General features: G+C 29.3%; 1 protein-coding gene across 1 annotated transcript; it reads right to left on the bottom strand.

Moving 5' to 3' along the window:
* Positions 1 to 3,273: 3,273 nt before the first annotated feature.
* On the bottom strand, positions 3,274 to 8,770 carry LOC106792425. Its single transcript, XM_014758842.1, has 7 exons — positions 8,593 to 8,770; positions 6,244 to 6,501; positions 6,162 to 6,184; positions 5,734 to 6,049; positions 5,218 to 5,652; positions 4,289 to 4,497; positions 3,274 to 3,649 (listed from the first exon to the last, which is right to left on the bottom strand). The coding sequence occupies exons 1-5, from the start codon at positions 8,636 to 8,638 to the stop codon at positions 5,405 to 5,407; spliced, it is 891 nt and encodes a 296-aa protein (XP_014614328.1). The 5' UTR covers positions 8,639 to 8,770; the 3' UTR covers positions 3,274 to 3,649; positions 4,289 to 4,497; positions 5,218 to 5,404.
* Positions 8,771 to 13,625: the final 4,855 nt, after the last annotated feature.

Genomic DNA, 13,625 nt, shown 5'->3' with positions numbered 1-13,625 from the left:
TTTCCAGATTTAATCATGCTCGCTATCTTGTTAGGTTCAATTTTATTTCTATTTGCATTACATTGTGTTATAAGATATAGAAGAGTCGGAAGACTTTTAAGTCTTATTCCAGGACCTCACGAATATCCAATAATTGGAAATATACATCATTTTCAAGGTGACGATGGTGTGTGTAAGGAATATTAAAATATTTTTATTTAGGGGAATTATATAATAAACTGTGATTCTTTTCTCACTTGATAAAGTTCTTACTTAATATTAACCTATTGTCAATGATTTAGATCTTTTACTTCAAAAACTATGGAGAATAGATAATGAGTATTATCCAATCTATAAAGTATGGATTTTATTTTTTCGTTCAGTAGTTTTACTCGATCCCGAAGATATTCAGGTAAATTATTACAAAATAAAAACGAAATTAATTTATTTTTCTTTTCTTTTAACTATCATATTAAGGATAWAAAAAAGATRAATGTGGTCCATTTTATTCATTACAAAATATTCATAGTCGAATATTTTTTAAACCAGAACGATAATTTAAAATAACTTTAAACAWAGCATGGCAGGACTATCTATGTATTTTCTTATAACAACATTTTTAAAAAAACTTATTTTAATTATTGCTAATAAATCCTCATGTATTAAAAATTCTAAGAAAAGGATAAAAAAAAATGTTGATATATAAAAGAATAAAAGGTCCTGCTGTCCAGAATTAAACGTATATCGAAAATAGAAATGCATATAAGTTAAAAAATTTTTATTTCCATCTAAGGTACTATTAAAAAGCAATGAACATATTGAAAAAGGAGTCTTTTACAAATATCTTAGGCCCTGGCTTTTTWCTGGATTACTTACAAGCGACGGTAAGCATTTTAAAAGAGTACAAATAATATAATATTTTTACTATATAACTAAAATAAAGAATTCGTAAATAATAAAATTAAATAAGGCGTAGTATAAATTCGTCTTTATTCGTTCCTATTTAGAGAAAGTTTTAATTGAACCTTATCCTCGAAGTAAACATGCTTGACAAAGGAGCAACTATCCCGGAGCGCATATTTATCTTCTAACAAATGTCAYGACAATCGGAAAACTTCAGATATTACCTAATGCTTTCATATCATATAAATAAACACATAAATACCACGGACGAATACTATCCTATAAATCCTTAAAATAAAAAAAGAATGAAACGCAATTCGTCCTGAAACCTTTCAATATATTCAATAATATTTTAAATATAACCTAATTTGACAGGTACAAAATGGCACATACGWCGAAAGATGTTAACTCCTGCATTTCACTTCAATATCCTTAAACATTACTTTATTAACTTAAATAAGGAATCACAAAATCTTGTCGAATCTCTTAAAAAGGAGAAAGATGGAGGCCCTGTTGTCAAAGATTTACGAACATTTATCAGCAACTATACTCTCAACGCAATATGCCGTTAGTTAAAAAAACAATTTTCGATTTTTTACAAAAGTAGTAAAAAAACAGATTAACGAGACCTTGGTGCTATTACGATATTATATTTAGGCTAACACCATTTGGTAGACTACAAAAAGAAGCGTTGAAAACGTTGCACAATTTTTCRAGAAATGTACGTCTTTCATAATAATCATTTATATCTACGTTTTTCGAAAATATCTAGATTAGGAAAGTGTTACATTTATTTCAGATAATTGCGGAAAGAAAACGTTTTCATAAACAAACTAATGGGAAATATTTGCTAATCAATGAGAATATTGAGAAGGATGACGTTTCTTATAAGGATCCGSARAAGRACGATGAGTGTATTCAAATTTTTTAAATAAAAATAAAGTTATTTGAAGAAAAAAGGTTAATAGAATTTTGATGTTACAGATTTGCAGTCCAAGGAAAGACTTTCTATGCTAGATCTGCTCATAGCCGCATCTTGGAATGATAATCAAATAGATGAGGAAGGAATTCGTGAAGAAGTTGATACTTTCATGTTTGAAGTAGGTTCTCGTAAATATATAAACTTAGAAGACAAAAGTAGAAAAATGTTTGATGAAATAAAATTTTCTAGGGCCACGATACTACTGCAAGTGGATTATCCTTTGCTTTGAGTCTTATTGCTAAGCACAAAGATGTCCAGGTAATAATACTAGACAGAATTATCAGCTTAAATGATTAGCGAATGAAACAATATTTTACTTTTAATACATTATTGAATAATTAATCATTGAATTATTTCGCTYATTTTAGTAACTTGTTTTTAATACTAATGAATAATGATATTAACTTTAAATAAAAAGTTTTATCGGTACTCGAATTCAATCAAAATTGATTAAAATTTACAATGTTTTCAGGTTTAGCGATTTACACAGTTGATACAATGAATAATAAATGACGTATTTCTTTTTAGAAAAATATAAGAGACGAGGTTAAATCGATTATGGAAGAAGATAATAACTTGACGATATCATCGTTTCAAAAACTTTCGTATTTGGAGAGATGTATAAAAGAATCGCTTCGTTTGTATCCAAGCGTCCATCTAATATCTCGTCAAATTACTCACGATATGCAGCTAAGTATGAAAATATATGCATATATATATATACTTTCATATCACAGTTATACTATCTATTATTTATTTTTTTTTTCTATGTAATTGCATTTATTTGGCAGAACATTATTTAATTCCATCTGGTACGATGTTGGGAGTTGTCATTTACAGCGTACACAGAAATCAAAAATATTGGCCAAATCCAAATGTTTTTGATCCGGACAGATTTTTACCGGAAAATATTAAAGGACGTCATCCCTATGCCTACATTCCATTTAGTGCGGGACCGAGAAACTGTATTGGTATATGTCTCATGTTGAAATCAGCACAGAAACTATACAATTTTTTGTTTTCATTCTTGTATTTTTCATGCTGCAGGTCAAAAGTTGGCAATGCTCAAGCTTAAACTCTTTGTAGCTTTTATATTGTACAATTTTGAGCTGGTACCGGTTGATGAGTTAGATGACGTTACGTTTTCGGCAAATCTCACTTTGACCTCGTCTAAACCACTTCGAGTCAAATTTATACCAATTACATAGTTATTTTTATACATATTATCTTTTACAAAGTTACATAAATTCAAATTTATGATTTATTTTGGACGTCATACATACTATCTTATAGATCTTGTTCTGTTTTCGTTAATAAGTTTGTATTTTCTTTTCTKTAAACTTAGTGAATCATTCAATAAGATTGATCGATAATGTAAGGGAATAAATATTGAAGATAAACGARTTTAATAGTTAGTAAATTACTTTTATTAACCATGACTTGAATTATTTTATTCTWGTTTATCGGTGTTGTGACAGAGGCTAATCCCTCTAGCTACAGAAGAATGTAAAGATATTACTTTTGTGGGACGAGCGCCTCCATGCCAAATACTTAAATAGGCATTCGTGAAGAGATTGGACGTGGACTCTGGATAGCTAAAAAGCCGTCACTCGGAAAGCGAAAGATCCGGTTTGGAGTCCCGGTCCAGTCAGTCCAACGGCCAATAAAAGTTAACGGCTTAAAAAGTTTTTATTTGCCCCTTTTTGACTGGCCTACTATAGATTTATTACGTCTTATGGCGCAATGAGTGTGGTTAATTTTTGGTCAAGCTGACCAGGGAATGAACTAAAAAATTATTAATGTGTTAGCGAGTGATGAGATTTGGATGTGACAAACTGGCAAGGAAAAAGATAGTTAAAGTAGAAAATTAGTTAGAATTATAAATTTGCATCTCGATAGCTCAAAAAGTTCTTAGTTGCCCCTTTTTGACTGGCTTATAGGAAATAATTTTTTCTATGGGTTATAATATATATAGTTTAAATATTAGAGGCGATAATATGAATAATAATGGTTATAATACTAATTAGTATTTATGATAATAGAAATAATTAGTAAATGTATTTATTTTTTTGTTATGATAATATTATAAATCGCAAGTAATAGTAATAGTGTTAATATTAATAGTAATACCAGTTAATAGTGATAAAAGTTATAGTATGTAATAGAAATGAATGGTAATAGTAATAGTAATATTTATTAGTAGAAGACAATATATAAATATAATTTCATGCATCATTGTATTCGTGCAAATACGTTATAGTATCTCTTGTATAAGATTAATTGCTACATTGTTCCTTTGAATGTATTTTGTGAATGTATTTTGGTACAATGCTAAAACTTTAATGGTATCCGGCAAAAAGCAAGAAAAGTAACAGAATGGTAAGTATCTTGAAAATTATCCTTGCTTGAAGAAAAAATACTTACTTACTTACTAGTTTACTACAATATCATTTGTAACCACAGTGGTATATAAAACATAATTTGTTCTTCATCTTTTTTTTATTATTTATTGATATTGTGACGTCTTGCTATTTTACATATTCCATTTTCCAGCCGTAAAGACATTTTCGCGCTTACCGCCTAGCCTTTTATTAATTATTCTACTCTCCGTTTTTTTTTCTTCAGATCAGTAGCTGGAATAAAAGACAAGCGAAACGCAATTTAGTAGTTAAGTAAGTTATAATAGAGACACAACTCAGTGGTTAAACAAAAGACAAGCAAGACTTAATCCAGTAGGTTTTATAAGAAATATTCGAAACTAATAATTAAGATTAAAAATGAATCTGTAATTCTGTCGATAAACGAAATTCACAGCAGCAGCTAATAGACCACTCAACTAAAGAAAAACTGAGCTAATTGTGTTTCTTGGCCAAAAACTTGATATAATGGTAACTCGACGACGCTGAATCGAATGGTGCTAATTTTTTTGCAATTTGATCAGGAGATATTTGAGAAAAAGGGTAAAAAATGGTAAAAAAGCCATATCTTAGAATCTATGCATTTAATCGAAAACAGTTTCAAACAAAAGTTGTGCAAAATTGAAAGGGTTGGATTATATCATCAAGTCTCAATTTGATTTATAATTTTGTCTAAATTTAACGCTAGTGAATTTTCTAAATTCTCGACTTCATTTCTTCTAACTTTGTATTCGCTGCGTCCACACGAAGATCGGACCTCCGACTCATTGCGTTTCTAATTTGTAAGTATAATTTGTTATTAAAAATTGTGTATTAATAAATTGTGTCCGGAGCGGTGGAATCATTCTTCCTGCTCTTTAACCTTTCCTAACTCCACGTATATTTTTTATTTATCAAAGTCATCATTTTATTCAAAATTTACAGTTAATTCTTTACCTCATAAAATTAAGCCGCCTGATCCCAATAAAGTCCCAAGAAAGGGACGAAACGTACAACTGGTTCGAAATAAATCGTTCATAAAGATTTAATAACCGTCCAAAATTCCCTGTGAGACTTATGTGAATGTTATTACGATGTTTTTGTGTTTAAATAAATTCTTATTTATTCTTTCAATAATAATTGATTATTTAGTAAGTGCTTGCTTTTTTATGCATGGGAATTCAATTTGATTTATTTTATAAATAATATTTTGGATCCAGGAAAAGTAGGAAGAAATGCGTATATAAAGAGAATACGAATGACTATCACAAATTGAAGTACCTCCTCCTAAATTTACACTAATTCCAGAACTGACAATACCTCTTAAAAACCATAATTCTCTAGTTTTCAATAAAATTCCCCCTCCACTATCACCATCACAGACAGATGTTCCTAGAAGAAAAGTATTATTCGCTTGATATCACTCTTATGAATATGTTACTTTTTACATATTTAGTTTTATCTTTTACTAACCATTTGTATAGCCCGCACAAAATTTGTCATTCGTTATATACTGCTCATATATAACAGAATTGTTTATATCTTTGCATTGAATATCAGAAACGTAGGGCAGTGTTGTTAATTGGAGAAGAGGACTGGTTGACCCAGAAGCAGTAAATCCAAATCCCGCAACTATTCCTTCTCCAGACTCAATAATAGTACCATCTAAACAAGCTGGTGTTAACATATTTGTAAATACAAATGGTACTTCAATTTCTAAGAGAGCTATGTCAGAAGCATAATTTCCTGATGAGCCCAAATAATTACAATGGACATAAATATGTTTTACCTGAAAAATAATATATGATACATTTGACAATAAATAAGTTACATAAATCAATTCGAGGATTCATATTGACAAAACCGCTTGGCATTGTGGCCAACACCTAGGAAAAGCTCACATTTCCTGAAGGTCTCATTATCCCTATAACATATATATTCATAAATTGTTTGCCATAATAAAATTTAAATTATATATGTTACTTTTACAAACTGGTATATAATCCCAACTTCCATTAGATGTACATCTTGCAAATTCGAAAATCGCAACTTGATAACCGAAATTACATTCGCAATACAATTGAGATTTGAGAGGTAATTCTTCACCCTCTTCTACTTGTTTTTTAAAATTAAAGCCTTCTTCTAAATATATGGCCCAAATACCATTATCAAGCCGGGGAGGCACTAAGCAAGAGTTTGCTTTATCTGCACCATTTGAAGGTTGTAAGAATGTTAAGAAGGCTAAGAAAAGAAAGTAATTGATTAACTATCTTATCATTTGTTTAGTAAGTTAATTACAAGAACTATACAGAGTAATAAACCAAAACCTTTTATAATAAGATGGTCTTTTACCGCCTAAGTGGAAATGACAAATTACTCCTGCATTCATATTATATGCAAAATCTAATTTGTAGGGAGACGTATTAATTATTTTTGATAATCAATTTTTAGGAGCTTTTAGTATCGCTGATTATGAATCTGATATTATTAAAAGAGAAAATAACTGTACAAAGAATATTTCATTAAAACATTATTGGAAGCAAAAAATTAGGGTTTTAGCAGCGGTTTCTTACTTCATATGTTTCGATATTTTTTGCTGCATTAAGAGACGTCTCGAACGATATTTGGTAAACAGATTTAAATTTCCCTCGTCTAGTTTTGTCTAGTTATCCTTTGGTAAAACTAGACCAAAGGATAACATGACCTCGAACTACCCCCACCAGTTCCTGTCAGCAAAGTTATTGCGTTACGTGACCCGAATTATTTTTCACAAGTCGTAGGTCTCGTCTTTAGTCTAATGAATTTTGACGACTGCTTCTCTACCTCTTTGTTTCGTTACTATCATATTATATTAATTCCTTTCTACTCTCGGGATGGTAATTTTCAGCTTCTAAATTATCGCGTAAGACACGAGTTCTCCATCACTGTGTGCAATTAATCTTATCATAATACATATGAGAACTTGCTATTTTCTCATTAATATAAATAATATTATTCTCCGAGTTAAATGACTTTTTATAATCATACGTAAATCAGGTTGCAGAATTTTTTTAACAAAAAGCGTTGTGTGTGCTTGCATTAAATTATTTACAATAAATATATTTTATTTTGATGGTAGAGGAAACTAAATTTCTTTCTGCATACGTCTAATGCGGTGTAACATTTCTTACATTCTTTTTGAATGTTAATTTTAAAAAATTAACATTCACATATATAACGAATTTCGGATATATTAGCAAAATATTTAACATATAGTGAAGATTAAAGTTTCTTTAAAAGATAATTTATTACTTGGGATTTCCGAAGTTTGATAACTCTACTCAAAACTAAGTGCACATGTCATAATAACGTTATCGCTTATTTTAATGGATAGATATATTTATTAAGAAATTTCTTGTTTTTTTCTTCTATACGTTAGCAATTTAGTCTACAAGCAAAGATAACAGATAAATTAACTTTTAAGCGTTTGCTTTGTTCAAAAGTTCAAAGCAAATATATTAAACGACATTTAACTGGTATTTTTGGTTCATATATCACAAAGTTTAAAATAGCATATAATTCCTTTTCAAAAGGACGTTCGTGATTACGTCTGTATAACTAACATCTACGAGAAATAAAATCTATTATATTACTTATTTCATATTTATTTCCCTAAATAAATTGAAAGTTTTTTGTCATAATTTCTGACAAAACACCAGTTCTTAATCATTTAGTATTTTGGATTACTACTTTTTAATAATAAATTTAAGAGCTTATGTTTACCTGGCATTTTTGCTTTTTTTTGGTTGCAATATATGCGGAAACTTGAAATGGGAAAAAATTAGGACATACTATATATATAAAACATGTCTCAATTTTAAAGTTTAATGATAAAAATATCGAAAATACATGAAATAAAATGATCGAATAAAAAGAAAGGAGAAAAGAAATTAATCTATGAGCTTATTTGTCATTAAATATTTGTCATTAAATATTTTCATAATCTAATTAAATATCGAGGAAAAGATACAAATTATTGGCTATTTAAATCCATGTTTATATATTTTTTAGAACTAATACTTTTATTTATAAATTGATTTTCATGATAAATATTGATTAGGATTTTTGTATTTTAACCAATGCGTTTTCTAATAAATTTCGGTACTACGTATGTAATTCTTTTCTAATATTCTAAAAAAGCTGATTCAAACTATTATTTTAAAAATCTCGCATCATTCAATCACATCATTAATCTATTCCTACCATTTTAAATAGAACATGGGTATATATAAATTTAGAGTTTATATAAATCTTTCGAAATACAAAATAATATGATGTAATTGTATTACTTACAGCCAAATGCAATAAAAAATAAACACTTTCTATCTGCAATTCCCATAATGATTAAAAGAAAACTATAGAAAATAAACTCATTCGTGAAAATAATATTCCAAGTTATTTCCGTATCGTGTTTTCTGTCATGAAGAAGAATTTTCTACTGGTTGCTCGTCAGTTCGATACTACACTCTGCAAAATTATTATATGGTTGCTATTTAAAATATGCGTAATATCAATACACGCGAACTATTGACCTCATGATTACAATTATGAGATAAAATCATATCAGAAGGAAACAAGTGTGAAAGAAGTATAATTTAATGTTATTGCAAAGATTTGTTTAAAATAGTTAGTCGGTATCATTTCTCTGTAATAATCAATGTATATTCCTTATCTCACGATTACAACTTTATATAAAATATAATATGATACATTTTTATTTAAAGCATTAAATTAGCTTTAAATAATATTACAAAAATATTCTAAATTTTACTGTAATAAATTATTGCAATTTGTTGGGAGTACATATTTGTGATTTTATGCTAATTGTGATTTTTAATATTTACTACCTTATTAATCACAGAAAATACATTTTTCTGAATTATTCATTGTCGAAATCGCAAATATGATATTGTACCGCAATCGCAGTTAGAGAGAATGTAAATATCTGCCATCTATATTAAATGAATCAAAAATATATACTCAAAATTTTAATACTGTGACATATCTATTTCTTGATTTTTCATATCAATTATTTATTCGGGATTGAATAACTCGGTCGGGTTTTATTTCGTGCGGATTATCGTGAGTAGCATAAGCGAAACTTCTCAGTGAGAGAACAAAGGTCGCGAAAGGCTTCGTCTTCGTGGTGGTTATAAGCAAAAAAATTCTTATTAATCGCCCCTTGAATGCTCTTGATGTCTCTGTACTTCTTGATAATCAGTTTGGGTTTCGAAATCGACACTCAACAATCGAGCAGATCCATCGGATAACTCGGCAGCAATCATAAAATCTTGAAGAAAAAAAATACTGTTCTGCAATATTCTTGGATATAAGGCAAGCTTTTTGATGAAAAGTGGCACACCGAAATACTACATAAGCTTCAAAAAACACTATCATAGTTACAGTGGGCCATACATAATAACATACTGCCATTAAGTTTTAGTTTATAGATGTGTGCATAGTACAGCGGCACGTACAGTTCCAAAAATCCGCCTAATGCTCGCTTTTGTGTGTGTGTGTTTAATAGTGAGGGAGGGGGGCTGTTATTCGATAATTTATTCTCTCTCTTCTTAACATTGCTTAAATAGTAAGTTAAAATTCTATAGGATACCAAAGTATTATGTTCAATACTTAGGAAAAGTCCTTAAAAATTCTTCTGTTTCCTAAATTGTCAAAAAACGCTTTGCATTGAGGGCAATGCCGGGTTATTGCTAACATTACCTGAATTTCCCCCTATTCCGGTAACATATACACCAAACAGAACCCAGTGCATAATTCTATTCCTTGTATTACATTACAGTTTTCTTCTGGGAAGCATTGTTTTATTATTTAATTTCCTATTACTGTTATTCAGAATGGAAAAGGCACCATAGAAAGATTTAGTTGTCTTGAAAGAGTGATAAATGTTAATATGACCATAAAAGTATTTATTTCACTATGTGATCATTTTTTTGATCGATATATATTCTAAAGCAGTATTTTTACATTTAGCACTAACTATCATTTTTCTACTCTTAAATGATTTTTCTTGACAACGCTGCTAAACAAAACGACTGTGACATTAATGCGCATGAAGAATATAAGAGCAACGCAACATTAATATGGACTAGTATGCTCACAGAGACAATGAAGTAATACTAAAAGATATCCTCTAAATGCATTTATTTAGTGTTTGTCGCAAAAGTCAGGATCGTTAGTGTATTCGCATGTGATATTGGGATAAAAGTCAAGGACTTCTTTCTTTGGCACTGTTATCACTGTAATATTTTCCCGCGAAAAAATATGTAACGTCAAATTATTGCGCGTACTATCATATTAAATTACATCTTTTGCGCTATGTGCATATGCATGTATATATACTTCTGTTTCTATTTTGCTTGACTAGAATCCAATTTTCTCACTTTCTTTTTCCCTGGAAATGATAACACTGCTCGCAGGTCATAGAGGAACATGCAAGTAACTTGTTTACCATCCCGGTTTTATCGTTAGATAACTTATATAATTAATTGCAATCTTCGATAGATATCTATATTTTTATATCTATAATTTTTTCAAATAAGGTCATAATAAAAAAATTTCAATTGCTGAAGAAGTCCCAATAAAGGGACGAAACGGTCAATGAGATCAAATTAAACGTTTTAAAAAATGTTTTCAACCTGTCCGATTTCCCTTAAAAGACACATTTATTAATAATTTTATTTTAGGACGAAATAAACAACTAATTGACGTTATTTAAATGTCGTATAAATAAAACATCAATTGTAGTACTATGTCGGGTTGTAGAAACTGCTTAGTCATTATTCATTGAAATATTTAAATCTTCACGTAAGAAGTCCATGAGTACATCAGAATTTCCTGAGTTGAAATTAACATTGAGATCTTCACTTAAAATCACTGGTAACTAATCCTCACATTCACCCATATATGTCCCTGTAATTGTTTTGTATGGAAATAATATCAGTTTTAAGAAATAAATAATATCTTCAATTGTTTGATTTGGAGAATTAATATAAATTGCTATCAACGCAATTTTATTTTACCATCTGCTGTTTTACACTCCACTATACAAAATTCACGCACTGATGAAATCGCAGAACTAGACTGTCTCACAGTCATGATGATGGGTAGCGGTCACAATGTTATTTGGTTGGCAAACTAAGTGATTGCGGATTTTGTCGATAGACAAATCACATTTAAATCAGTTTTTTGATAGGAAAGATCAGAAATTTTATGAACATGGAATCATAACACTGCCTGAACGATGACAAAAGGTCATCGACAAAAACGAACAGTATCTAATTGAATAAAGTTATATTTTTCAACAAAAATGTTGAATTTTCCTTCTTAATAAAAATTACAATCACTTAGTTGCTAACTCAATAGTTATATCATTCGAATGATAGATAGTCTGTAGTGAACTACTTCTGTTTTAGGAGTTTCAGGCATTTCGTACGCAACGCTTCCTATCTTTCCTCTTTACTTTCCGAAACACGTGAGAACGTCTGAAAAAAGGCCTCTATTCGCTGATTAGGGTATCTGGGATACATATTCTTACAGTATTTCTTCTCTCACTCTTATCGATGATGTAAGTATATAAGATACATATTTAGGAAGTAATTTTCTTGCCATATCGGTTTCTATCTGGGTTCTTCGTTGGTTATCTACAACATTTAATCACAAGCCTCAAGTGGAAGAATAGTACGAGTATCTTTGTTAATGGCCCAATAAGACGTGCCTAGCAAAGTTTTACAGAGTGAGAGATTGCGAATATCAACATTTTGATACACTCTAACTGATTAAAGTGAGTTTTTTGAACATAGGCAAGAATCTGCGATCTTTATGGATTGTACAAATAAATTTTTGTAACGATAATAATAGGCATTACATTTCTCTGCATTTGTTTTAGAAATCTCGAAAACTGAAACAGAAATTTAAATGTATACTGATACTGGTCAAAAAGCTGCAAGATATTAAAGTTTAATAAGAATTATTGTAGAAAATAATTTATAAATAACTGTGATGCACTTATTTTTCAATTCTTTTGATAGAATATTAATGCACATGGTTTCTTCCTAGTGTGAATAAAATGAAGACGATGTCTTCCAAAATCTTTCATGATTTCAGTATCATCGGCTTCTTTTTATTGTTGTTGAAAATAATGAGCTTTCTCTTTCAGTAAAATGATTGATCATCTATGCGGAGAGAATAAGTTTTCTAATGCCTTGAATAAATATTTTTCAAGAGAATAATAATATTTGTTTCTTTTAGAAGCAAGATTGTTATTTTTACCTTTTAATAGATTCATGTCATGCTTATTCCTTGTAACGATAAGATTAACATTCTATTCGCATAATAATTCACATGGAATTTCTACGAAGGAGACATTAGTTAAAAGAAATCTTTATACCGTTAACTATTGAAAAATCAAATTTATGCGCATAGATCCGATGCTGTCATAGAGTCTTTTTCTTGGGTGTATTATGGTCTTTGATTGGAATAAAAAATGTCAAATAAAAGATGTGTGTGATATCTACTATGTAATGAATAATCGCTTGCTACATGCGCAATTCAATTTCGTTATCTTTTCTCGATATGGAAATGTACTGTATGTTTTTAAATATTTAGCTTTTAATGTACATAACATTGTATAGAGATTCATGATGGAAAAATCATAGGTTAAAGAAAGCTCAGATTTTTACGCTTCTTTTTAACGATTAAGTTATCAATACATGTCGCACAATAATTTATCGTCATTATYATTTCTTCTATGGAAATTGTTTATTAAGCATTGCAACAATCTAACGATTAGACAAGTTTATTCTATAAGTGCAGAAGAAATAATATTCTTTATAAATTACTAAACGTACACCAATTCTTTAAGTACAGTTAAATTAMTTTCTTTCTATTTTGCTATTATATATAGCTTACGTGTAAGTGTTTGTTTATAATTAATAAAAAAGTAACGCGAATTTAATTTGTACATTATTAAAAATTTCATAGACTATAGTGTTCATGTTAATCATTTAAAAGCACTGAAGTGTTTAAATAAGTGTTATCCTTGACAACAATATTTGCTATGTAAGATTGCTCTTATTACAGTCATAGTTCATTCCTCTAATTTTGCYTATTTTCCAGATTTAATCATGCTCGCTATCTTATTAGGTTCAATTTTATTTCTATTTGCATTACATTGTGTTATAAGATATAGAAGAGTCGGAAGACTTTTAAGTCTTATTCCAGGACCTCACGAATATCCGATAATTGGGAATTTGTATCACTTTCGAATTGAAAATGGTGTGTGTGTAAGGAATATTACAATATTTTTA

Source organism: Polistes canadensis, unplaced genomic scaffold (assembly GCF_001313835.1).
Source record: "Polistes canadensis isolate GaletaPanama2010 unplaced genomic scaffold, ASM131383v1 scaffold_427, whole genome shotgun sequence".
In the NCBI taxonomy this organism is placed as follows: Eukaryota; Metazoa; Arthropoda; class Insecta; order Hymenoptera; family Vespidae; genus Polistes; species Polistes canadensis.
This window is presented reverse-complemented; position numbering and strand designations above follow the sequence as displayed.